Source organism: Camelina sativa, chromosome 13 (assembly GCF_030686135.1).
Source record: "Camelina sativa cultivar CO46 ecotype springtype chromosome 13, ASM3068613v1".
Classification (NCBI taxonomy): domain Eukaryota; kingdom Viridiplantae; phylum Streptophyta; class Magnoliopsida; order Brassicales; family Brassicaceae; genus Camelina; species Camelina sativa.
Genome location: NC_141892.1, coordinates 19,981,503 through 20,009,283, shown reverse-complemented (window position 1 = coordinate 20,009,283; position 27,781 = coordinate 19,981,503). Strand labels below are relative to the sequence as shown.

The following is a 27,781-nucleotide window of genomic DNA, read 5'->3' as shown; positions in this document are numbered from 1 at the left end:
CATCTGGGCAATTAGGATTGCTATTATACATAGATTACAACTATTTACAAGTAATATGAAAGAGACGTGTGAAGTGAAAGACAAATTAAAAAGAGAAAGCTTCCAAAGGATTCTATGCAATTTGCAAACACACGCATACGCATCTCCATCTCTCCTTTTTTCTATTGGATGCTTGCGTTGTTGTGTGCGTCTTCTTAGATGCTTCGGCACTCTCTCTCTTTTCACATCCACTGTCAATTTTTTTTTTTTTTTTTTTTTTTTTTTTTTTTTTTTTTTGTAATATACAACATTTGCTCTCGAACACCATACTTCTTATCCAAAGCCAAGATCTGAAAGTTTCTGGCTTTTCACTGTCAATCGCAGAATTGAGCATACCCAGTAGCTAAAGCTCGGTGCTTTTGGCTTTCTGGGTTTATATTTAGGAGTTTTAGGTTTTTGTTTTGTGCTTTAGAAGCAATGGTGGATTCTGGTGGAAGTTATAAAGGAATGTCCTCGGATAATGTAAAGGGTTTAGTTTTGGCTCTATCTTCAAGCTTATTCATTGGTGCTAGTTTCATTGTGAAGAAGAAAGGACTTAAGAGGGCTGGTGCTTCTGGTCTGAGAGCAGGTCTATTCTTCTCACTCGTTACTTCTGCGCTGTTTAAACTTTGCTATTGGTAATTTGGGTATGATGAATGTGTCTATTGATCAATCTGTGTCTGCTTCACTTGACATGTGTTTTGAAAGGGAGACTTATTGAGACTTGAGTGGCAAAAATTGAAACTTTTTTTTGTTTTTGATTCAATCTAGAAGGTGTTTGGAACTTTCAAGTTCAATAATGCAGCATATTTTGCGAAGATTCTGGTGGATTTTGTTATGTATTTGTAATTCCTGGGAGTTGTATAGTCAATGGCAAAATCTTCTTTGCAATTGATCTCAAGTCTAGTAGATATTGTTCAATACAAATGTTGGATTTTTTTTTGTCTGTTTGGCTAAATTTGTTGGTGATATTTGTGTAGGGTCTGGAGGTTATTCATACTTGCTTGAGCCTCTCTGGTGGATAGGCATGATAACAAGTGAGTTTCCTTGATTCTTCAACCCTGAATTTTGCTGGTGCCCTGTGGTGTTGGCATGATTGTTCTTGGAAAATTGTGATGACGTTTATGGTAGATACAATGTTGCTTGTTTTGTAGTGATTGTAGGGGAAATTGCAAACTTTGCCGCGTATGCGTTTGCACCTGCCATTCTAGTTACTCCTCTTGGTGCGCTTAGCATTATTATCAGGTGTGAGTAAACTCATAAGTTTCGCATAACAAAAGTGGTTCCTAGGCTAGGTAGTCTTTTGCTATAGATTGGGTTTTGTACTTGATAGCTTCATAACCTATCCATCCAAGTTGTATATAGAATCATTGAGCTTTTTTATTGTGTTTATGTTGCAGCGCTTCGCTTGCACATATCATCTTACATGAAAAGCTACACACTTTCGGGATCCTTGGTTGTGCTTTATGTATTGTTGGTTCAGTAACAATCGTGTTACATGCTCCACAAGAACGAGATATTGATTCTGTTTTAGAAGTATGGAATCTTGCAACAGAACCTGGTATAAACATCTCTCTCTCTCTCGCTTTCAAAGTTCAAACATCTCCCATTAAGATTATATGATAGTTTTCATGACACATTGTGTGTTCTTTAACAGCTTTTCTCTTCTACGCCGCGGGTGTGGTAGGAGCAGCCATCTTACTTATAGTTCAATTTGTACCACTTTATGGGAAGTCACATGTCATGGTATATATCGGTGTTTGCTCTCTCATAGGATCGTTATCGGTACGTGATCACTCTATAAATCTTACAATGTTGATACACTTACCCTTGTTGGAGTGACAATGTTCGTGACTGTTTACAAAACAGGTTATGAGCGTTAAAGCTCTCGGGATAGCATTGAAACTCACTTTTTCTGGAACAAATCAATTAGGATACCCGCAAACATGGGTCTTCACTGTGATAGTTCTTATGTGCATTCTTACGCAAATGAACTATCTAAACAAGGTAAGTGATTAAAGTGAAAGTGCCAGTTCTACACATTTTGTATTTGGTAATGTTTATTGGATGAAATGCTGGTTTAGAAATATTTATTTCGGGTTCTCGCTTTTTGTCACTGGCAGGCGCTTGATACGTTCAACACAGCAGTGGTTTCGCCCATATATTATGTTATGTTCACGTCATTGACGATCTTGGCTAGTATCATTATGTTTAAGGTATCACTTGTTTCTTTTGCTCTATGTATCATATTCTACATTCCAGTTTACAAACAATTGGCCATAAACAATGATATGATCTGTTTGTTTTGTCTGGTGATTGCAATGCCTAAACAGGACTGGGATGGGCAGAACGGAACACAGATCATGACAGAGTTGTGTGGGTTCGTCACAATCTTATCTGGAACGTTTCTTCTTCACACAACAGCAGATATGGTTGATGGCGAGTCTAAAGGAAGTAAGCAATTTTTTTTTATTTCTTGATTGTTTACAGGATATGTTCATTTCAAGCTTTGTTCATAAACCAAATAATCAACAGCGACAAAAAATGCAGATTTATCATCGGAGAATCATCTGCTTCTGCGACTTCCAAAACATTCAGAAGACAGTAAAGGGTTTGCACAAGAAGGCATCATTCTCAGTCTAAGACGTCAAGAGTCAGCAAAGTCACCACGGCCTGCACGTCAGATCAAGCAACAAGAAGAGGATCTTGAAGCAGCTGTACCACTTCGGAGACAAGAAAGTTCATCACGTTCATAAAGGTTGTTTTGCCTATATATGCGTAAATATAATCTTTTACCTCAAGGTCTTCAGTGCCTTAATATCATCGGCTGTAGAGAAACAGCATTCTTATGATTAGCTGAGCCATTTTTCCACAATATATTTTTGTCATACTGAAAAGTTGGCTTCTTGAATGTGTACTCTTGTCTTGAGCTCTTAACCATTGGTATCATACAGAACAAAGTTTTCATTTCGGGAACATTTCGTATTGCGTTGGATTTGAGTGTACCATACAACTACAAGATCTAGCTTAGTTTGAAGTTTGGTCCCAATTAATATCGGTTTTACCAAAAGTGACATAAATAAATATAACGCACTGAAATCATAGAAAATACCTTCCTTGGATTTTATGCCCAATACCATATCAGAACCCAAACCTGAATCTGCTTCCGTGATAATCAATCAGAACTTTATGGGTTCTCGTTGAAATCATACACTGATACAGACTACAAAGCCTACGGAAGCAATGAATTGAATAAAACATTGAGACGACTGTTAATGAATTGAATCGGCCTTTTTTTCCAATGAAACACCTCTCCTCCCTCTCCCTTAAAATCACATCACATATGTATACCTCGAAACCAGTTCTCACCTAAAACGTGGGTGTTGTTGATCTTCTCACAACAATGGTAGTTCAGAGAAAATTAACTGTGGTGTGTTACTCTTACTCACAGTCAGTACAGCCGCGATAATATACAGCATTCAGAAACAAATGGTCTGTGTTATTGTGTTGCTGCTTGTATAAGGTTTCGCTTCTCCTCTGATCTGTGACGGAACAATTTCGTGATTTTTCTCCTCTCGCAATCCTGAAAATTTTACAGAAGGGACAAAAAAAATTAGAATTCTTCTTGATATGCGTTTTGCTCAGGAGTCAGGATCATGATATGAACATAACTCGGCAATATAGCCAAACCTGCATCGTGACACATTCCTACAAATGGATTTGATTCAAAACAGATAATTCAACACATGTGACACTCATATTCATCACTTCCTACAAACCCAAGATACTAGTTTCATATATTCAGCTCTGATACTATTTTTTATATCTTACAGACTATACTATACCAACTCCACTTTCGCAAAAATCCATAAGTAGAAGATATCTCTCTATCTATCCTCAGCTTCAAAGTGGAAACAATGCAAATCCACTGATGCCTATAAGTATCAGGCAGGTCAATATTTGACTCTCAACAGTTTCATTGAGGATTACTGAAACATGAATCTTTTACCTTGAACATGTGAAGATTAAATGGAGTGTCAGGATTCATCCTTATTAATTTTTGGTAGGTGTATGCAAAGCTCAGCTGATCTCGGGGAGTGAAGCGCTCAACTTCGTTGAACCAAAGACAGGAGAATAAGTTTGACATGGGGGTATGTTCCCTTACAATGAAAGACCCTTCTGGAACGTCTGCAAACAACATACACAAGGAGGATTATAGTCACAAAGTGAGAAAAGGAAAACATATGAATGTGTTGAATGCATCTATTGGTCGACCATAGCATAACTCGGAGCCATAAAGCATTTAACCCACAATGAAAACTTAAATTTGAAGACTGGAACTGCAGTTGACAGCAATCAGATACATGTGACCAATTTTCACATGAGATTCAAACACACAAATGCACAGCATTGGCAAAATTTCAAGTGTGAAATTCCACAATGCACGTATTAGCATAATTTTATATGCAAATCGTTGGCAAAAGAATTCTACTTCTTTATCATGCTTGATAAGATTTTGTTACTTTACCATGCACACTAATCATTATTTTTGTAATTATTATCGACCAGTTTCTTTCTAATCATTCATCGTCCATAAAAGCGGGGTTTTGATCATCTCGTATTGCAGTTATCAAAAAAAACTTACTGCTGGGTAGAAGCTTGTTGGGATCTGAAGCATTGAATCTCGTCAGCCCGTCAGTCTGGTAAAACTCAAACTGCTGATCAATGACAGTGTGATTGTACTTGTTCAGCTTCTTGTTTTGTGCAACCTCTTCCCATAGGCAATGGCGGTCGTAATGATTGGAAATAGCATACTCGTGCCCTTCACGCCACAGAAAGTATTCCAAAATGACTAGGGGGTCCAACTGGAGACGTAACTTGCTGTCTAACCAGATTGAGTACCTAAAGAATATACATCGGATGAGTTTCTGTTTTGAATTGTAGAGCTTTAGGAGGGTAACCAAAACAACTTCCAACATCTAAACTTCAACGTATTCCCATTTTGGCTCTTGCATTTTTAGCTTAGTACGGAAACTATACATACGTAAACTAGTACGGAATCGGTCCGCGACAATATGCTAGACAACTAATATCCTCTCCAGTAGATTCTTATTCATACTAAACCGAGAAATGCTTGTCTAGTCCCTCTAACTTTGGCTAATTGTAACTGCAGGAGAAATTGTGCTAGTTAGACCTATTGAAACCTATCCTTACGACATGAGTCTCACCTCGCCGAAGGGAAAAGTCTGTGTGGTAACAGTTTTGGTATTTTGCCTACCCTCCGCATATCTGCGTAAGGAAGATTCCTCACCACAACCAACTTCCACAGCCCAATGAATCCAGATTCGTCAGGTACTTGGCCTTCGGCAGAAAGTGTTTGCATGGTAATCTCGTCCACAAACACAACGAAGCAAACATCTTTTCTTGACAAACTACTTACCTACATGAAGAAAGAATACTCAGGTTAGCAAAGTAACGAATATAAAAATTTGATAATAACAGCGTGTAATCAAAGAAAACCACATACAAAAGGGATATGTGACTATTGTGTTATTAGCTTTTATTGCACTACAATCATGCCAAAATGAACGCAGTAGAAGCTACTAAACAAGTTACGGGAACCAATGTTAATTTCCTGGTGGGCATAGAGCTTAAGAGATGGTTGAATTTATGATTACATATACACCCATCAAACAATATATATGAATTCATTCAACTATTCATAATTCAACATTTGTATGTCTGGCTATGGCAATTATAAATACATGACAATATATTTTCCTGCGACCAATTTTATTTTAAAAATATTTTGCACTCAAATATAACTGTCAACTACTCATCTTCATCTAGTTGCCAAAATTAGTTTACTACTGCTCATCCAGTCAGGTTCAACAATTGCTCAAAGTGAGCTTGCAAATCTCAGCTAGTGAGTATCTAAGTGCCACAAAATTTCTGAAATCTCTAGGATGGGCTATTTCCATGTACCTAACCTGATGCTAAAAGAGAATAGTGGTTAGAATTTCAAATTATAGATGTGGAAATAAGAAGGAAAACACAACATGAAGATACATCAAGGGCTTACTTTATCATACCATTTTATTAGCAGGATGCCTCAAGCGATCAGAATTTCCAAAGATACAAGATATCACAGCAATGTGACATCTACTGATATAGTTAGCATCATCTTCTGTCAGGTCAAATCCAGTGCTTGGCAATCCTTCGGGGGCTTTGACAAAGCCACAATGGATTTTCTGTTCTTGAACCAAGAAAGAGTCTTCTCGTTCCTGTAAACTCTGGTGACCTGCAAATTTAGGCTCCCACTGTTCTTCTCCATCGGGTTTATCTTCCATCTGTATGTATTGTAAGGAGGGTGTAGCAAAATTTTGAGTGTTCAATGGCTCTTGTATTTGTTGACTGGAATTCAACAGCTTCATCTCACAAGATACGCCTATAAGATTAAAACAAAAAGAGGATTCTGAGAAGCAAGAGCCCAGAATATGTTCTTCAACCCAGCTAATTATAAGACATTACCTGAAAATCTGTGACTTCGAGCTCGTCTTTTTGTATCAGGTTGTGATGTTTTCCCAGACTTACCACCCGCACCAACGAGAGTAGACTTCCCACGTGACCTTTTCGATGTAGCTCCATTAACCTTTTCATTTTTATGATGCTTGGTCATGGAATGAAGAGACACGGATGCATTCTCTTTGTGAGATTCTTCAGCACCATCCTCATTGTGCCTATGATTATCTATGTGTGATTCTTCATTTTCGTCCCCCTCATGACCCATATCAACGTATTCATCACCTTGAGTATCATGAGTATCAATTGAATCATCTCCATGAGGGTCTGTATCAAATGGCGGATGATGCCCATCATTTTCTTTCAATGATTGACCACCTTTTATAAGAGACGCCTGATACTCCACTTCATATTTCTTGAGTACATCACGTCCAGCTTCATTATAAAAACCAACCCCCTTCAATTCTGAACCCTTCAAAGGATTGCGCAGCGATGAAACCTTCTTCACTTCAGACACTACTGACCTCTCCTCAGCAACAGATTTATCCTCTACATCATCCTCATTATAATCTTCATCCCGTCTTCTATCATCCTTATCCCAATATCTCGAATCTCGTCCTTGTAACACTGAACCATGACCAAACTTAAGAATTTTCAAAGGATCAGTTCTTGACACATTCGTGAGAAAATCACCTTCAGATGTATCAATTCCTGCAAAAAAAAAAAACGTAATACAACGCATCAGCTTACGAACATCAATTTCTCAAATCCAATTCCTATCAACCGAAACCAGGATCTAGCTAAGCGGAATCGTTCATACTTTCAAACTCGAGAAATCGAACTGACCTTTATCATCTCTGCCAAAATTAGTATAACGGGAGAAATAATAGTAAGCGGAAACACAAACAACAAGCACAACACAAAGAAGAAACACCAAAGAGCCAACACCGAAACGGCGATTCCTATCCAAACGAGCAGATCGCCGCCATCGACTAGCTTTCCCGTGCTGCGTAACTACTCCGAAATTACCACCACCACCGCCGTTACGGACCCCGATCGCTACGTGATCCGACGAAGCTCCGCCGTTGACATATGGATTGTAACCGCTTCGACCTCCCAAAAACCTATCCGTTCCTGATTGCCTATACTGAGCCATTCTCGCATTGTCGACCGAGCCACCTCCTCCGTCGCCGTGTCTCGCTCTTTACGTCTACGCCGGATTCTTCTTTACATATACACAAAGCATTAGAGTGGAGAATGTGAGGAGTAATATTGAAGTATGATTGAAGCAATTTTGAGGGATACTTGACGAAGAAATCGGATTAAACAACAATTAAAAACGATCTGATTTGGGTAAGAGAGAGAGATGTGTGAAGGCGCGTGAAATGTCACGCGCTTCCGGGGATAATATGACGGCGTGTTTGGATCAGCAACAGTTTGTTTGTATGACGTGGCAGTCACGAGACTGTCCTTCTGGATCCGACCCAATTCCATTATTTGTTTGGGTCATGGGTGGGTTTGTATCGGGGTAACAACAATTTTCCCAATTTTTGTTTTCTATTTTTGTTTGACTAATTTTGATGTCAATTATTAGACAATTTTAAAAAGTGTAATGAAGAAAATGCAACTTCAGTTTTCGTTAACGAAAAAACAGGTTTAAATATCAGCAAAATGCAAATATCATTACATTCGTTTGATATATTTGGTCTGTTTGTTTATGAATCGCCGCGACGGAAGTTAGCGACTAAAAAAACATTAAATTTCTGTAATCAGTGTCGCTAAAACTGAACCAGCGGCATATTAAAGGAATTTGATGGCATTACATGGTGTCGCTGGTGAACGCTGGTTTTTCAAGCGACTTCATCCCCCTACGCTGGTTTTTTTCTCCGGTCGCTAGTTTTTAACTCAGCGACTCTACATAGTAAAAACTTGAGTGCATGCAAAAAATATATTTTCTGTGTCGTAGTCTCTCATTCAGCTACTTGAAAACAAACAAGACAATTATATGGTTACAAGCAGTGCCGGTCCGGTATAATCGGATGCCCTACGCACAATCCAGTTTGGAGACTTTAGAACAAATTTTTTTTTTTTACCTCTTATACTAAAGAAAAAAAATTTGGACCTACTTTTAATAGATTCAGACCAAAAGTTAAATTTTTTTGAACCAAATTCATACTAAAATCTGATTTTTGGGACAAAATTTATTTATTTTCTATAAAATTGAGCATTTTTTCTAGAGATTTAATCAAATTAAACTTAAAAAAGGCCTTAATTACTAAAGAAAAAAAATGAAAAAATTTGGGACCCCAATCCTTTGCTTGGGTTGCTTCCCCTCTGGGCCGGCATTGGTTACAAGTTATGTATTAATGTATTATATTCTTACAATTAATAATAGCAAGGTAAATCAATAAACAATTTTTTTTTGTTTTCTGTACATTGTATTATTTGAATTTTTTGATACAATTGCATGATTTTATATATTTTAGAGAATAAATACAAAATTTCGCATATACTTGTGTATCATATAGGTTCATGGAACTAATGCATTTAGTGCAACAAAATATAATGTTCATACACCTTATGATTCGAAGTTAACAGAATCGTAGAACAAAGAGATTTGTGAAATGATTTTCTGATTGATTGATTGTAACAAACTTTACAATGAATGTTATATACATTTGAATAGAACTAAACCGGAAATAAATCTAGGTTGAGTTAACCAATGTAAATAAACCATCTACTCTAATACCCCCCACCCCCTCAAGATGAAGAGGAAAAAATGTTAGTGACTCTCATCTTACTGATGTTATATTGAAAAGGAATTGGGTTGAGAGCCTTCGCTAAGACGTCAACAAGTTGGTTGTCTGTCCGAACATACATGGTCTTGATGATACCATCTTCAATACCCTCACGAACCTTATGACAATCCAACTCCATATGCTTCCTACACTCATGAAAAACATAGTTACTGGCGATGTGAAGAGCTGCAGTATTATCACAATACAGAAAGGCAGGAGAGGCAAAAGAAACCCTCAAAGAACCTGAGAGATGACACACTAGATGCATATGCTCCTAAAACAACATAGAATGACAAGATTATGCAACAAAACTATGCAAAAACAAGGCTTAAACCCCAGCAAAAACACAAAATATCAGCCTTTAAGATCAACTCTTTTGTAATCATGCTCATCACCCTGTATTCAGATTCGACAGAACTCATTAAGACCATTTGTTGTTTCTTTGATTTCCAAGAAAATAAATACTGGCCAATGAATAAAGCAAAACTAGTGACATATTTGTCTACTATCAGGACAAGCTTCCCAATTTGAATCAGAGAAGCCATTGATAGAAAATTATCATCCTTCCCATAGAACAAACCTTGTCCAATCGTATCTTTCAAATATCTCAGAATCTTATGAACAGTTGTAAGATGAAACTTCCTCGGAGCCACATAATACTTAGACAACTTGGACACATCAAAGGAGGTATTTGGTCTAGTGATAGTCAAATATTGTAATTTTCCAATAAGTCTCTTGTATTGTTTGATGTCTGGAACAAGCTCAGTCTCAGTTGTAGACAACTTCTTAAATGGCTTCTTGAGCGGAACAGAAACCGAATCCTCATCATCATACTCCTCAATATTAGACTTCACAGATTTGGCAGCAACTTATCAAGCCTAGTTTCTGAATATCTTTTCGGTATTTTTGCTTTGGTGATGATGTTAGTAAAGTCATAGAAAGGCTCAGATAGATATAAATAAGAGATATAATTTCCTAATGGATAAGTTTTTGTAGGTTTACTATTAATAAGAGTATTACTATTATAACAATGAAAGTCCAGCAAATGGGAAGATAGTTTTTTCTGCCGAGTTAATTTAAGTTCAGAAGGAACATAAACCATGGAGGATGACTCATCAAGATTGTGAAGAGCATCAAATGATGATTGCACTAAAATCAAATGGTCATCATTGATTTTCGCAGGAAGAAAAAAATTCAGGAAAGAAAGTCTTTACATCATCTGAGATAGTGGATGATACAAAAGAAAAAATATATATCCTCATACAATATAACATGTCGAGAAACAAAAAAACTGAGTATATCTCTATGTCTAATAGCTCTTAACCCTTAAAACCTAAAGGATATCCTAAAAATATACAAGCTCTAGCCCTAGGATCAAATTAAGTTCTAGACTTAGGAGAAATAGAACAGTAGCATAAAAAAACTAAAACTCTTAAGAGAATGATAATCTGGAACCTTTGATATTAAACGCTCTAAAGGAGTCTTATTATCTATTACCAGGAAAGGTAATCTATTGATTAAAAACACTACAGTATGCACACAATCTTCCCAATATGAGAGCCCTAGATACATTCAACATGTGCTCATGCTTTCGTTCTACTACAGAAGTTTGCTCAGGAGTTTCAGGACATGAATAAAAAGATTTAATTCCTTTTTGTAAGAATAATTTAGTAAGTTTCAATTCATTGGTATTATCAGATCTAATAGAACAAACTTTAGTATTATATTGAATCTCAACCATTTGTATAAAACCAGGAACAACAGTCAAAACATCAAATTTTTGTATAAGCATATATAACCATGTAGCTCTACTATAATCATCAACAATTGTTGATGTGTGTGTATTTTATAGGGTTTTAACTATAGTTTTTACATTTGTTTTGAGTCTTTGATATGTATATATTTTACACTCTTTCACCATGCATTTGTCATTCATTTTGTTCTCATAACTCATTGTTTTGCATTGTTTTTAATCTCTTTTGCATAATATGCATATCTAGGTAGTCTTTGCATTGTTCTTGCATGCATCTTGCATATTCGAGTTGTTTCAGTTTTTTTTAGGAGATGTCCAAACCATAAAAAGCAAACAGGGAGCAGGAAAGCAGTCCAGCGACTCGATCTACACTACCCAACGACCTAATCTTCCATGTTTTTGATCGAGTCGAGTGAAGATTTTAATTTGGGATTCAGATTTCGACGTCTGCATAAAAGTTGTAGGTAATTGAGTCATCTTCTCAATGTCGTTTATTTCAAGCCAATCGGAAGCATGATTTAAGAGTTATCACCGTTTTAATAGATGCATGTACACCCATATTTCCGACTCGACCTGCACACGAAGGAGAGCTCCCACTCGATCAGACATGTTAGCAGCGACTCGACCAAGACGTCCCAGGAGGGCTCCTGAGCACCCTCAAGACGCGACTCAATCAGCAGCTCCCAGACGAAACTTTTTAAGTTGCCACTCGATCGACGTTTTCAAGCTGCCACTCGATCGACACTTATCAAGCTGCCACTCGATCGATGTTTTTAATCTGCCACTCGATCGACGTTCTTAAGCTGCCACTCGAACGACGTTTTCAAGTTGCCACTCGATGGACGATCTCAAGCCGCCGTCGATCAATCGTCCTAGACTCCGACTCGATCGACACTCTCACGATGCGACTCGATCGACGCTCTTAAACCGACGTCCTGGTTTTGTTCTGAAGACACGTCCGAGAAGGGTTCCTGAACCGCCTTTCTATTTTGTCATTTTAAATAGACTCTTATGACTTTACCCAAAGAACATTGCTTTTTTCCTAGGATTTTTCTTTAACCACCAAAAACGTTTCTGAGGTTGTAATCAAGATATCTCTTAATCTATTTAGTTTTTGCATTTGATTTCTTCTGAAAAGTTGTTTATCTCATCTTTATCTATCTATTCATGATTAATTTAGTATTTTTTGGGTTTTCTGGGTTTTTGATGATGATTGTTCTTGAGTAGTGAACTAGGGTTCTTGAGGATGTGATAAATTAGGTGGAGAATCTTAGTCTAATAGGATGCCTAAGCTTAGATTGTTTGATTTCCCTTTTGGATTAGTGTTCTTACTGCTAATATCTTACTGATCATTTGGGATTAGATCTTAAGCATCTCAACATCCAAAAGGTGTTCCATGAGATGCTTGAACAAACTAATACCAGAGATTTACATTCATAGCCTAAGAGATTAGATGTCTAGGGTGTTTATTGACGTGAATGAACTTGTTTTTCATGCCTGTTTAATCATGTTTCTCTAGCGAGAGTTAGGTTTGGAAGTGATTGAGTCTAAGTAGCTTCTGTCAAGAGATTGGATTAGCTAATCTATGATGTTCGTTTTCTAGTGATAGCTTGATTGTATTTTGTTAGGCATTCTAGGTAGATCAAGAGACTCCACCAAAATCAATAACCTCATCCTTAAGGCCTCTACTTATCTGATTGTTTCTACATCTTTAAATTTGTTCTTTGTTTTTGTTGCAATAGCTTGCTCTTTTGTCTTTGTATGTTTAGCTTGTTCTTGCTCTATTCCATTATTGCATTTTAGCTCTTGTTCTACAAACTCGTTTTGTTCCTGCATCTCGTTTACTCTATGTTGTTAGACAAAAAAAGAAACTTAATTTGAATCTGGCTTAACTTATGACTACTTGATTGAATCTGGCAATCCTCAAGAGGAAATCCTTAACTTGTAGATAGGAAGAATAGATATTCATATTTGGATCAATCCAGCAGTGTGCCACGCTATTTTTTCCTTACTATACGGTTTGTATGTTTGGCAGGTGTATAATAATTTGACTGACGAAGAAACATTTCAGCACCAGTAAGTAAAGTAAGTAATTTAGTAGCTCAATTTGATTTTCTTGTTCTTTTTGCATGTCACGAAAGATCATGCTTTAGTCATTTCGTGTCTAACATACATACTACTGCATTTAGAAAAGCTGCTTGCTATAACTATAAATTGCACATACTGACAGTGGTACGAGAAAAGGATATCTGCTGGGAATATGCAGAGAAACTCGATGGTAATAAGGTGAAATGCAAGTTTTGCTCCAAAGTTCTTAATGGTGGCATTAGCAGGTTGAAGCATCATCTCTCTCGCCTTCCCAGTAAAGGTGTCAACCCTTGTGCCAAGGTTAGACCCGATATTATTGACAGAGTCCTATCCATTTTATCGGCCAAGGATGATGCCAAAGATTCCCCTCTCACCACCACCAACAACAAGCCTCTTCAAGTTAAACCACCACCACCTTTCTCTTCTTCCCTGCCTCCTCCTCCTGATTCAGATGGTGCTCTCTCTTCTGCTTCCAAACTCTTTCCTACTAGTAGTCTTGATGAGATTCTCCCAAATAATCGACGCTCTAAGGTAGGTAGACTGATAATCCTAGAACTCCGATGGCTCACGAAGCTGGATGATAAGGCGTGAGATAAACTCGAAAATCTTTATGCCCCAAACTCTCTTAAAACAAACCAAACAAAGCAACGCAGTGGAACTTTAGATAGAAGCTTCGCGGAGACAGATGACACGGCGTGAGACGAATCCCAAAAATTCTTGTGCCCTAGACTTTCTTATAATGACTCTTCAACCCTCAGCTTATGAATGGCAACGTCAAGTGCAGTTGAATCACTTGATATACCAAAAACTCTTTGATGTAACCCACCAAGGAGAAAGAACAAGTTCCAAAGGAACAAATGAGTTTACCACTCTCAAATAAAAGATAAAAGACTTTTTGATTGATTTATTTCTTAAATGAGATTACATTGTTTATATAGGGATAAGAAACTTGGTAACAAAGCCAAATATTGATTATTCTTGAAACTAAAAAACAATAAAGATACTAAGTTGAATGAAGATCCAACTCTTGGTGCATGTTTTCCTTCCCAAGGTGAGTTGAAGTCTAGTTTCTTCACTTTTCTTTGACCACAAAATAAAGTGATTATTTTGGGTTATCTTGGGCTTGTATTAGGCTCAAAGTAGACTGGATTTGATAGACATCATCTCCAATAGAATTTCCTATGTTTTCTTTGGCCATAAGCGCTTGAATTGACCCATTAAGTGCATCCTTGAACTTCTTTCCCTTTAACTCATTAGTCCAACTTGCTGATGAGAAACAAGATGGGATGTATGATTTCTTTACATTTTGCTTAGTAGAAACAACTCTTGGATGCCAAACATAATTCTGGAAGCACCTAAACCAATTGGACCTAAAGCTCTTTAGTTGAAGAACTAGATTGACCTCTTGTGGCAAATGAAATGTATCCTTGTATTCCGTAGGCCAAATCTTCTGTTTATGAGCTTGTTGGAAACATAAGAGATCCATTGTCATCATCCGAGTGGTTAAGTACCGGAATTGTTTATGAGTTGGTCTGTGTAACACGATCTTTTGCTCAAATGTGAAACTGGGACTAAGATAGATCCAATGAATTGAAATATCTGTCTCTGTCACATATGAACTGATAGTAATGTGATTCCAATTCTCCGTAATTATGGAATGGATCAAGACTCCAGAATAGTTTGTCCATACCTTGAATCCTTCTGACTTGGTCGGAATCCTCCGTTGAATGCTCGTTGGTCCAAATCGCGTAGCCATGAGTTCACCTGATTTGTAAAATAAATAACTCCTTCATCCAAACTCTGATTGGACTGATTCCACTTCGAAATATGCTCTAAATGAGGTAAGAATGTATCCCAAATAGTCGTTTGGCTGAAAGAATTGATCGTCGATTTTGTTTGTGTTGAACAAGACTTAAGAGTCATCTTGGATGGTTTCATAATCATATCATACTTCTACCCCAGTCCTCCTCCTCTTCTCCAATAGCTCAGGAGACTACAGAGAGGAGTATATCTCTTTTCTTCCTTGAGAACAAGATTGAATGGTGTGTTGCCTGCTCACCCTCTTATCACTTTATGCTCGATACCATTGCCAAGTGTGGTCCTGCATTTGTTGCCCCAGCTCTCAAGACTGAATTGCTGCTGGACAGGGTTAATTCAGAAATTACATTACAACTCAGAGAGACTCAAAAGGAGTGGGTCACCATGGGCTGTACTGTCATCACAGAGGCGTGGACCGACAACAAATCACGAGCTCTCATTAACTTCTTTGTCTCATCACCTTCCAGAATCTTCTTTCACAAGTCTGTGAACGCCTCCTCATATTTTAAGAACACAAAATGCCTTGCTGAATTGCTGCTGGACAGGGTTAATTCAGAAATTACTTTACAACTCAGAGAGACTCAAAAGGAGTGGGTCACCATGGGCTGTACTGTCATCACAGAGGCGTGGACCTACAACAAATCACGAGCTCTCATTAACTTCTTTGTCTCATCACCTTCCAGAATCTTCTTTCACAGGTCTGTGAACGCCTCCTCATATTTTAAGAACACAAAATGCCTTGCTGATCTCTTTGATTCCATCATTCAAGATATTGGACATGATCATATAGTGCAAATCATTATGGACAACACCTTCAGCTACACATGTATCTAAAACCATATCCTGCAAAACTATGGAAGTATTTTTGAGAGTGGGTTAGATTTACAACCGTGATTTGAGTTCTAGGACGGTGTATAATGCATCCCTATCTAATCACCCAAATTCGCGATCATATTCCCTAATGATTCCCTACGCCCAATGTTTTTCTATTGATTTTTAAACCACTTGTTTATTTTTTTGTTTTTGATAGTTACTTTCATTCACAAACTTTTACATTGTCTTAGCTATATTTAATCTACATAATTTCATAGTGTAATTGTTTGGTATCTGAGGATTCGATGCTAAAGTGTTACAACGATACCACTAAATCGTGGTTGAGTACATATTAGGTTATTAATTGACCTTTGATCAATTGCCAAGAAATATATATAACCATGTGATGTAGGAACAGAAAAGGGATCCCAAGTATATATGTGAAGTAATTCAAATAGTTTAGTACGCATATGATTCATAGATTTGAAAGGTAAATGCTTCTGTTTAGAATGATGAGAGTTTTAGTTAATAGTTTTCTTTGGTAATAACAAGATATCTTAAAGAGATCCGATCTTATAAAAACTTTATAAATGTCTGACAAAAATCTTACAAAAATCTTAGAAAAATCTTATTAAACTCTTAAAAAAACCTTATAAGTTTTTTATAAGGTACAAATTTTAAAAAATAAAACTTGTGGTTTTATGGTGGGTGATGATGAATGAGATGATATGATGTGATGATGAACAGGTGGAATGCAAGGAGTTTCAATTTCCCGTATGTTGTTGTAGTATAAAAGATGTCAATCCTAAATGAGTGTTATGCAAGCAATCAGGTTGTGAATATTTGTCTAAGTCAAGCCAAATATGTAGGATGTTTGTCACTAACAACCTAATGATGAATGTAAAATGCAGAATGCAAAAGCTTATAAAACTAGATGCTAAAAGTAAAGAGAACAGGATGATCTAAACAACAATGCAATGAAACAGAAATAGAAACTATAGTAATGCAAGTAATAAACTAATGCAAGGCAAGTAATGAACAGGAAACTAAATGAATGTAACAGAAAAGCAACTAAAATGAAATAGGAATTGAAACAGGAAAAACACAAAGCATAAACAAGAATTCTGGGGATGAGCTCGAGCAAGCACTCGATCGAGTGTGCGATCGAATACAGGGTCGAGTCAGACAAATGCGAGAAACAGAGCAATGCAAACAAAACAAAGAAAGACAAAAGTAAATCAAACAACGACCAAACAACATGATTTAGACTAAGAAATCAATAGACAAGGAAGGTCTTGAGGAGGGATTCATGGGCTGTACTAATGATTAAGGTCATCTAACTTGGTCAACAAATCTCAATCAACTTGAGCTAATCTCTAGACAATGATCTCCTATAACATGTTAATCCACTCTCATGGCAAAAACAATCAAGCTCATATATTTCTAGACTTGTTCTCACAAAGCAAAGAAATTATACAAGCAAGCATTAAGCAACAGATCATTTATGTCAAAAATCAAACAAGACATCTAATCTCTTAGCATGCCTAATGATAATCTCTAGATCTAGCCTTATCTTGCAACCTAGACATTGGTGTGATGCTAAGAAGCTTAAAATCAAATCCTACCCTCTCAGTTATAGGATCAGCATAGAGTACATCTAGCCTAGAAGAGATCTATAACAATCAAGTTTGACCTAGCTAAACAAACCTTAACCACAATCCAGCCTAACCCATCCTCAAGATCCGAAGCAACTACTCACAAATGCTAAACATGATGAACAAAGTCATAAACCCAGAAAATAATGAAACTTGCATCATTAGAAAGATAAAGCAGAGATCTACAATATTGAAAAAAGAATCAAACTCAAATTCTTTATACTTTGAGAGTTATTGAACAAACAAGTATGAAGAAATCTCTTGTTTTCTCCTTTAAAAGTAGAACAAAATCTAAGAAATGTAAAAAAAAAAAGCATAAATTCCCAAAAGGGTAAAAACTAAGTTTTTAGATTTTCTCCAAGGTGGCTCTCTTGGTAGCTGAAGGGTACAAGGCCTTTTTATAGAAAAATTAGTGGAAGCCCTAAAAATGCTAAAAGACAAAATAGCTAGGCGGCTCGGTCAACTCGACCTGGTGCTCGGTCGAGTGACCGGTCGAGTTGGCTCTTCTTGTGCTCCTTCCACTCGGTCGAGTCCTTCTCCACACACGGTCGAGTGGAACTCTGGACCTTTATTCTTCACCTCTAACTCCCTTGCTTTCTTCTCTTGATAGCTTCACTCCTCTTCAGCATTGCTTCCATGCTCCTTAGGCTCCAAAATCACTTGTTTATGCAAGAAAATATGTAAATGCAATGCAACTATACTCTAATGCATGAACAGTCCTAAAAGCTATGCAAATATGGTGAAACTAAATAGCAAATGATGCAAAAGAGGTGAAAATACTAAGGGAAAATAATGTAAAATATATGAACATCAAAAAATTTGGCGGAAAAATACAAATTCGTAATTTTTGGGGGAGATTTTTTCAATTTTGGCGAGTTTTTTTTTTTTTATTTTGGTGAGAAAAAAAATAATTTTGGAGGGAAAGTTTTTCATTTTGGCCAAATTTTTTTTCAGTTTTTGTGACTACATTCTTGATATCACTAAAAAAAAGATAATTTGGTTATTTTGTACATAAAAAGTGGTAGTTTTGAAAATGATCAACATGGAAAAATATTTTTGAAAATGGACATGAAAAAAAATATTTTTAAAAATACCCCAAGTAATTATTAAAATGACATTACAAGATTTGCATTTCATCTATGTTAAAGTGACAACAACAACATTAGTTTTTATTCCGCTCTGTCTCAAAGTCAACATAACCACCAAGATCCCTTTTCTTCCTTAGGACTCAAAAACACTAGCTGACTACTTTAAAGACACTTGTTTGAGTCTTTCCGGTGCTCTCTAGGCAGTGTTTTATACTTTTATCTTTTGTCTTTACGCGATATGGGAAATCATTGGTGGTGGGAGTATCTAGATGTAGCATCTCTAATTTCCGCTCTTGTTACCACATGTCTTCTCATGAGCTTTGTCGATGTGTACATGATTGTTCTACCCTTGTTCGCATGTCTTCTTGTTGGATCTTTGCTTTGAGGTTGAAGGCAATGTTGCAAAATTAATTATTTGAAGTTTTTTTTTTTCCAAAACCCAATCGTTAAACTAAAAAGAAATAAATTAAGAAAAATGTGTTAATTTGAAGTTATATCTTACAAATAAAATAGTCTACCAGATATAAAGTAGTCATTATATGATTTTCTACAAAAATTATAGAATTTAATAGTAGATGATTATTGAGATTATTTCCTCATAAACAAAAAATGTTCAGATATTTTTTTTACTTGATCTAACGTAAAGATGCAGACAAAGAAAAATATGATTTGGAGGAAACATCACAATGTATTTGATCCCCATGATATGTGAAATCGAGGTATATGTCCTTAGAGGAGAGGTTGCACTCCACATTGCACATGCAATGTACAATACTCCACTCTTTGTTTAATTAATTTTTAAGTAAATTATTAAAATAACATTAGCAGATAATTTAATTATAATGCCTCGTAGAATTTGTATTGTAAAATAAGATGAAAATATATATTTTTAGAGCAAAATAATAAAACATATATATATTCCTAAGAGATTATTCTAAAGCGTCACCAAAATTTATGGTTGCCTATATATGTCATTTAATCACCCGGTATGACATCTGAATCGTTAATTGAAAGCGGTTTAAATAACCGGAGACGGTTTAGTTACGAATATCACAAATCCGTGTCTGTTGGAAACAACGTAAAGACGCAAAATTTCTGAAAGCGACTTCAAATTTTTTTTTTTTTTTTTTTGTGTGTTTGTGCCTCATCTCTCAAACGAACGATGGTTGGAGGTTCCTGTTTCTGAATCCACAGTTTCAGAGTTCGTGAAACTTTTGACTCGGTTACACATCTTCTTGACTCAGTGATTCGGATTCTCAGGTGACCGAGTTTGCACTAAAGGTACCACCTTTCTCTATACCTTGTCGACTAATTTTCCCAATCTGTAGTTTCCTATGAATTAGATTCTCGAATTCGATTAGGGTTACACGAAATTTGGGATTTTTATTATTACATAGGGCCTTCTTGAATTGGTTTAGGACAAGTGAGTAGAGTTTTGCTTTTGTCTTAGATTAAATAAAATTGAGAAGAATATCCATTATGATTCTGTTCATCAAATCTCTCTGCTTTGGATCGAAGTTGTGGTTATTTAGATGAGATGAGCTAGAAAAACCAAGCTTAGGCTTCTTCTGCTTCTGCTCCTGCCAAGATCAATTAGCAAATTCACACACGGTTTTGTCCTTAGGTTTATGATATTCTCGTATTGGTATTGGTTGTTCAATGCCCATTTGTGATTCAGGACACTATTACTTATTTAGTATTAGCTTCACTATTCTTGATGGGTATGAATGTATTTATATCTAAGTGATTCTTGCTCAAATTCAGAATGAGTCATGGATCTAGAGATGAATATGCAATAGTCTTGTTTGCTAATTGATACAAGTAATTTCTGATTTTGTCTACATTATTTATAGTTACTAATTGATTTGCTGATAAACAGGAGATATGCTAGGAAACTCTTTAGCTTCACCTTTGGCAACATTGTGTTCGGCGAAATGCGTCCGTCACTCTTCTGTATATGTAACATATTCGCTGACCAAAACTTTATACACTAATGGTCTTTTTTGAAATCTCATGGTACATAATACATTGCTTTTTGTTTTGCAGTCTGATCTTGTAACATACAATAATGTTTTACCATTGAGCCTGAACTCGTCGTATCATGGTGTTATTGGAGGAAAAAGGACATGTCTTGTTTCACGAAACAAATGGGTAGTGTTTTGTTCAACAACACAAGTGGAAACCTCTAAGGAAGAAGATCCAAAGACATGGGAAGAATGCAAAGAAGCTCTTTCTTGTTTTGATTTCAGTATAGAGGAGAAAGACAAGATACTAGGAAAAGCGTTTGGTCATATCCACTCGCCGTACTGGACTGAAGAGCGAGCGAAAGAGAATCCAAAGGTGGAAACTTTGAATCAAATACTTGAGTTTCTTAGGAGTCTTGGTTTATCAGACGAAGATCTGCATAAGGTGATGAAGAAGTTCCCGGAAGTACTCGGTTGCAGCTTAGAAGAGGAGATGAAACCAAACATTGGGATTTTGGAAAACCAATGGGGGATTTCGGGTAAGCAACTAAAGAACCTGTTGCTTCGGAATCCGAAAGTGTTGGGATACAATGTGGATTGTAAAGGAGATTGTATTGCTCAATGCACTCGGTGTTGGGTTCGGTTTTAGTGTTTCAAACTGAGTGATCGTTGATATTGTTGTACCTATTTGAGTGTTGTTTAGCTTAGAATTAGAGCAAAACCAAATTTGTATCAGCGACTTAAATAAAGAATCATTTGATCTTCGTTTAAGTGAATAATTGTTATTACTTTTTTAACTAAAAAATCGAATCATATACATATTTGATAAGAGTCGGGTGATTCAACGTGGAACACACATGCCTCGTGTAGTACCATACGCGTGTAAAAAGGAGAACGCGTGATTCGTATGATGTGTGTTTAAAAATTGGAGAGTTTTACTATTTAGCTGCCACCAAATCTTGTTATTCTGTACTGGACATTACCATTTTAATTAATGAGATGGTCATTGCCACTAGGTACCATGCGGACTCTACTTTGCTGGCATGTTCATATCCTTCCAGGTCATCTTCTACTCGTGGAAGCACACACAAGTACACTTACATCTCCAAACACTTGTCTTCTTCATTCAGACCATATTTTAAATTCGATTATACCATACTATATACGCAGAGAAGGCCATACTAATTGTAGTTAATCATATCATTAAAATATAGCATGAGTTTAACATCAAAATATTGAACTAAAAAATCTTATTAAGAAAAAGAAGCTAATTTTATATCAAAAGATTTTAAAGACTCATGAGTCTTGGGACATTATTAGCCTATTAGCTCAAAAAACCATGACCATATATAGTGTTGTTCATTATCGTATGTTGCTCACACAAAGACAACTACGACCATCCAACTCATACATGGATTAGTAGTTATAGATTTCAGTGATATAAAAATACAAAAGTTTTAAATAATAAAATAATAATTTATTATTTCGTCGGTTTTTCATCGGTAAGTTACCGACAGACTTTATCCGTCGGAAAATCGTCACTTTTTCCGACGGATATAGTCCGTCGGAAAATATGTCCGTTTTACATTTTTCGAATTACCGACGGATTTCCGACGACCCAAAGTATCCGTTCTTATAGTCGTTTTATGACCGTTGCAGTTTCAAAATTTACCGACGGATTACTGACGGAAACCATTCTATATAAACAAATCGCTTTGTCTCATGTTCTCACTCATTTTTTCAGAAAAAAACGTACGTAAAATGTCTTCTTCTTCTTATTTTCGATCGTGGATGGACGGACCGATGCTCAATCCAGAATCAAATTTATTGAATGATGAGTATGCTCATGGTGTTGGTGAATTTATGGAATTGGCTTGTCAACAACCGATCGCTCTAAAAACCCGTAAGTTGAAATGTCCATGTTCGATTTGTCAGAATTCTCACAATATTAGGATTGATTTAGTATGGGGTCATCTTTATTCCAATGGTTTTATGCCGGGTTACAAGATTTGGTTTCTCCATGGTGAAAGACCAGAGTACAATAGTTCTAGCGAACCATATATTGTTGATAGAGTAGAGGAACCTAGAACAGAAGTAGATTATGGTGTGGATTCTCTTGAGATGGTGAATGATGCATATAGGGAAAATATGCAATCGATGGGTCAAAAAATGTTGATAGTTTAGAGGAGCCTAATGCAGAGGCACACAAGTTTTTTTCTATGTTGGACACAACTAAGCAGCCGTTATACGGAGGTTCTAGGGACGGTCATTCCGCTTTGTCATCTGCAAGGAGATTGATGACCATAAAGACGGACTATAATTTGGCTGAGGAATGTGTGGATGCGATAACTGATTTTGTGAAAGACATTTTGCCGGAAGATAATCATTTTCCAGGTACATATTACGAGATTCAGAAATTGGTCGCCGGTCTTGGTTTGCCTTATCAAATGATAGATGTATGCGAAGATAATTGCATGATCTATTGGAGAGAAGACGAAGATAGGACAAGGTGTCGATTTTGTCAAAAACCAAGATATCAGGATAGAATCGGTAGGGTTCCAGTTCCATATAAGAGGATGTGGTATTTACCGATCACGGAAAGGTTGAAGCGATTATATCAATCTGAGCGTACGACAGGTCCAATGAGATGGCACGCAGAACATAGATCAAACGGAGAGATTAGCATCCTTCAGATGCGGAAGCATGGAGGCATTTCCAATCTGTGTATCCGGATTTTGCGTATGAGCGACGAAACGTGTACCTAGGATTATCTACAGATGGTTTCAACCCATTTGGAAAGCATGGAAGACAATATTCGTTGTGGCCAGTAATTGTAACACCTTATAACTTACCATCATCTTTGTGCATGCGTCGAGAGTTTCTTTTCCTTTTGATTTTGGTTCCCGGTCCAAATCATCCAAAGAGGTCTCTTGATGTGTTTCTCCAACCGTTGATATATGAGTTGAAAATGTTATGGGATCATGGTGCTACAACATATGATGTATCAACCAAGCAGAATTTCCAGATGCGTGCAACACTTATGTGGACGATAAGTGACTTTCCAGCTTATGGGATGCTATCTGGATGGACAACTCATGGAAGATTAGCGTGTCCATATTGTCAAGATAACAAAGATGCGTTCCAGTTGAGGCATGGACGTAAAACGAGTTGGTTTGATTGCCATAGAAGATTTCAACCAGCTCGTCACCCTTACCGGCGTTCGTGGATAAACCCAAGAGGAAGACCGACTTGGTGATTGGTATGATCCTTACATCGATCGTGGTGTTAGAGTTGACCGATTTGGTGTTACGTCCGTTAACATAAGACGTAGATTGGTGAAATATGATCCGTTCATCCTTGCATCACAGGCAGACCAAGTAACTATTACATTATCCGTTTATTAAATAATTATTTAATAAATTTAGTTAACATAATTATTAACATAACATTATTTGTAACAGGTTTGCTACATTCGCTATCCTCGCGTTTCTAATGCTCCTGATACTTGGGTAACAGTTACGCAAATAAACCCGAGGAAGAATATACAGAGTTGCCGATCATGATCCTTTGCAACCTAGTGGAATTGGCTACATGGCCCCAGTTGAGCATTCTTTTGATGTTGACCTCGTGCTTGACTTCACCCAGTACACAGATGATAGAGTCGACTCTGAATCAGAAGATGAAATTGGAGAATTTGACGAAGATGATTCAGACTCAGCTTCTACCGACTACTCTTCTAATTCAGAATAGATTTTTTTAATTATTAACAATTGTAACTTTGAAGTACATGCGTAATAAAAATAAATATTTGCTTTCAAAATTTTTGCTTTCAAAATTTTTTAGTAATAAATAAATATTTGCTTTCAAAATTTTTAGTAAAATAAATAAATGTAATTAACTTAATAATTAAAAAAATCAATTAAAAAAATGGTAAATTCCGTCGGTAATTCGGTCGGTAAAACAAATCCATCGGTAATCCGTCAGAAATTACCGACGGGTTACCGACGGATATCTAACTTTCGTCGGGTTAGTAAAATTTTGGTCGGTTTTCCTTGTGCTGTCGGTAATCCGTCGGTTTTTACCGACGGATACTGACAGATTTCCGATGGAGTTTTGTAAAACCTCTAATTTTTGTTCTATAACGCACATATTTAGTAAGAGATGTATAAAGTATGAAGTTTCAATGACTATATAATCTTCTTTTAAACTAAAATCTTCAAAATTTGTGTTTTAAAAAAATGAATATATTGTTTGCCTAAAGTACTAATAGAATGATATTATATCTTATGGGTAAATGTTTTTAAATTATTAATTTTTTTTTATTTTTCATAATTTACTCATATTTGTCAAGAAAAAATATAAACTACATAATATGAGCATATTTGTCAAGAAAAATAATAAGATTAAGGGTTTTAATATCTAATGTATCGGTAAATAATCGGAACACCGTCGGAAAAGTATTTTGTCGGTAATCCATCGGTTTTTTCTGACGGATTACCGACGGATTGCGAAATTTCACCCCGGGAACGAAATACAATTAAATTTTCGGTATCGCGGGGAATTAATTTTTTTATTGAATTCCGACGGATGTTCCGTCGGTATTTCCGTCGGTAACATCGATAAAACCTAAGTCATTTCATTTTCTTTCTCGCACTCGTCGACATAACGCCAACTTCTCAAATCCTCTCTCTCGCTCTCGCAACCAAAATTCTGGCGACGAATCGGCTTCCAATCCGGCGACTTCCGGCGTCCAAACCAGCTGCTATTCCGGCGGCTTTCTTCCCTCATCCAGCGGCTTTCTTCCCTCCGGCAGATTTCTCTACTTCGGCGGATTTCTCTACTCCGGCGGCTGTCTCTACTCCGGCGGCTCTCTTTAAAGCATGGCGTAAGTTCTCTCATTTTTTGTCATATTTCCTTAATTTTTGTTAGTTTTTTAGGATTATGGTATATTTGTTCGATTTTATGAAGATTTGGCTTTAGATTAATTTGAAGATTTAGAGTGTTAGATTTGTTAGAGTGTGATTTGTTAGACTGTGATTTGATGAATGATGAATTGGATTTCGTTTTTGTTTTTGTTAGGGTGTTAGATTTCGTTTTTTTTTTTGATGATTTGGTTTTTGTTTAATTGTTTTATCTTGTTTTTTTTTCTAGAAAATTTTTTTGGGTTGAAAGTTTAGTTATTTGTTATTATTGTAAAATATGTGTTAATGTTATAAATTATGTGTTAATTTAGTTTTTGAAGAAAAAAACTAAAAATGATTTTGGAAAAAAACTAATACTGTTATTTTTGGAAAAAACTAATTTTTGTGTTTTTGGTAAAACAATCATTTATGTTCTTTAATTAAACTAAAACTCTGGATTTATATTTCTTAATTATCAAACTCCAATCGTTTTTCAGCTTAAAATTTACCATCTTTTTGTGCCTCTGTTGTATTTTTTTTCCCTATATTCATATAGGATCTAAATTTGTTTTTTTTTCCCAAAGAAACTATGGTTCTTATGTTGCAAACACATGTGGGAACCACGCTGCTGGAGAAGCTAGTGGTTCCCATTCACGTCATAGCCCCGTTCCAGATTCACAAGCTTCACAACATGCTCCCATGGAGATGACCATTGAAGATTTTGTTTCTCAACCGGGACGAGAACTTATCACCCGCTTAGATTCTTATGGCGCTCCAAATACCACATGGTTTTGTGATTCGCATAATGGGATCACAAAATCTCTTTTACGTATGATGTATGGAATCCTCAAAACACCATACGCAAAGTTTTCAGTGATGCCTTCGTCAGAACAAGAAATGTGGTTTAAGCAATTTGCGGTACAGTTTTCAACTTTATTACTTTAATTTTATAACATCGTTTTATAATATTTTTCTCATAATGCATTATCTTACTATTTTTTTTAGCAAGATTTCACTTGGCATCCGGATATCACCAACAACGTTCGAAAAGAGTTTAAGAAGGCGGCTGCTAGACAATATTCTAAGATGTTGAATGAGTGGAAGCAAAAGTGGAAGAAAGGAAATGTGCCAAAAGGGTTGAGCGATGATCTCTTCCAAGGTTTGATTTAATATTGGGGTGAAGTAAATACAGTTTCACTTTCCTCAAAATATTCTCAGAATATAAGGAGCGACCGTGGCGGGTTGGGCATGGCAACCCACAACAATGGTCCAGTTAGCGCCTATACCCGACAACGCCAACTTGTAAGTTTTAAGATTTCGTATAATTGTTATTTTTTATCATTAATAAGACAATCTTTATATAATTAAAATACTTCTTTTAGACTATTAGGGATGGTGTGGTACCAGACCATATTACTTTGATGGAGGATATGCATACCAACAAAAAGACCAAACAAATACAAGATGGTAGAGCTAAGCTGGTTGTTGAGAGTTCGAGGAGGCGGCAAGAGGAGATAATCAGTTCCCAACAATCTTCTGAAGGATCGGAGTCTACTGTTGAACTTGGAAGAGAGAAATTAAACGAGATTTTTTATGAGGTAATATTTGTTTTTTTAAAAAATTTGATTTTACTTTGTTTTGTTTTAAAATGTTTGAATAATTTTTAAAATGAATGTGTAGGAAACTGAAAAAAACAAGGGACGGATTTTTGGACTTGGAAATCTCTCCCAACAAAGCCCGTTATCTCAATCAACAGGTTACTCATTTGCTCCCACACAAGAGTTCCAACAAGCTCTGCAAGAGAAGGATGCTCGGATTGCAGCATTGGAAAAGGAAATGGAAGAACAAAAAGCGGAGAACAAAAGAAGGGACGAGGAGAACAAGAAGAGGGATGAGGATCTAGCAGCGTTCATGAGCGAATGCGGGCAAGACATTCTGCCTTTTAGATTTCTGAATTCTAGCTTTGTTTTGTAAAATATTTATGTTTTCGGTTTTTAGAACATTTTCCATGTTTGTACGAAATAATATTTCCCTAAAATTTTTAAATATTAATATATAAGCATTTCTATTTTAACAAAAAATTTAGTATTAAAATTTGAATAATTATGCAATTTTAAAAAAATACAAAAAATACATCAGTCGTTAATCAGTCGGAAATGACAGACTTTTTCGAAGAAATCGGTCGATAATCTGTCGGAAACGACGGATTTTTTCGAAACATTCCGTCGGTATTATGTCGGAAATGACGGAGTTTTTCAAAAATCAATCGTGAAACCGTCGGTAGTTCCGTCGGTAATACCGTCGGAAAATCCATCGGTATTCGTGCTGTCAGAAACCCGTCGGTAAATATTCCGTTGGAAACC

General features: G+C 36.3%; 4 protein-coding genes and 1 pseudogene across 10 annotated transcripts; 4 read left to right on the top strand and 1 right to left on the bottom strand.

Moving 5' to 3' along the window:
• Positions 1 to 114: 114 nt before the first annotated feature.
• On the top strand, positions 115 to 2,996 carry LOC104736961 (putative magnesium transporter NIPA5). Of its 6 annotated transcripts, none has more exons than XM_010457051.2 (9): positions 115 to 607; positions 999 to 1,055; positions 1,173 to 1,263; positions 1,419 to 1,579; positions 1,676 to 1,803; positions 1,888 to 2,025; positions 2,142 to 2,234; positions 2,352 to 2,472; positions 2,569 to 2,996. In XM_010457051.2, the coding sequence occupies exons 1-9, from the start codon at positions 457 to 459 to the stop codon at positions 2,772 to 2,774; spliced, it is 1,146 nt and encodes a 381-aa protein (XP_010455353.1). In that variant the 5' UTR covers positions 115 to 456; the 3' UTR covers positions 2,775 to 2,996. The 6 variants fall into 6 exon arrangements, with proteins under 6 accessions (XP_010455353.1, XP_010455352.1, XP_087337076.1 ...); XM_010457050.2 differs by having other exon boundaries at positions 164 to 607; positions 2,554 to 2,996; XM_087480950.1 differs by having other exon boundaries at positions 238 to 607; positions 1,150 to 1,263.
• Positions 2,997 to 3,117: 121 nt separating this feature from the next.
• Positions 3,118 to 8,113, bottom strand: LOC104736960 (uncharacterized). Of its 2 annotated transcripts, none has more exons than XR_015577786.1 (7): positions 7,387 to 7,959; positions 6,550 to 7,251; positions 6,101 to 6,466; positions 5,247 to 6,014; positions 4,664 to 4,920; positions 4,028 to 4,206; positions 3,118 to 3,601 (listed from the first exon to the last, which is right to left on the bottom strand). XR_015577786.1 is itself a non-coding variant. In XM_087480947.1 (7 exons), exons 1-7 carry the CDS (start codon positions 7,694 to 7,696, stop codon positions 3,518 to 3,520), a joined length of 2,100 nt encoding a protein of 699 aa, XP_087337073.1. In that variant the 5' UTR covers positions 7,697 to 8,113; the 3' UTR covers positions 3,118 to 3,517. The 2 variants fall into 2 exon arrangements, 1 of the variants encoding a protein (XP_087337073.1); XM_087480947.1 differs by having other exon boundaries at positions 5,247 to 5,458; positions 6,111 to 6,466; positions 7,387 to 8,113.
• An 11,199-nt stretch (positions 8,114 to 19,312) lies between these two features.
• Positions 19,313 to 24,267, top strand: LOC147929726 (uncharacterized; annotated as a pseudogene).
• Positions 19,639 to 21,288, top strand: LOC104736959 (uncharacterized). Its single transcript, XM_010457048.3, has 3 exons — positions 19,639 to 19,834; positions 20,433 to 20,512; positions 20,600 to 21,288. Exons 2-3 carry the CDS (start codon positions 20,438 to 20,440, stop codon positions 21,164 to 21,166), a joined length of 642 nt encoding a protein of 213 aa, XP_010455350.1. The 5' UTR covers positions 19,639 to 19,834; positions 20,433 to 20,437; the 3' UTR covers positions 21,167 to 21,288.
• Positions 22,279 to 23,282, top strand: LOC147929727 (uncharacterized). Its single transcript, XM_087482330.1, has 2 exons — positions 22,279 to 22,661; positions 22,700 to 23,282. Exons 1-2 carry the CDS (start codon positions 22,279 to 22,281, stop codon positions 23,280 to 23,282), a joined length of 966 nt encoding a protein of 321 aa, XP_087338456.1.
• Positions 24,268 to 27,781: the final 3,514 nt, after the last annotated feature.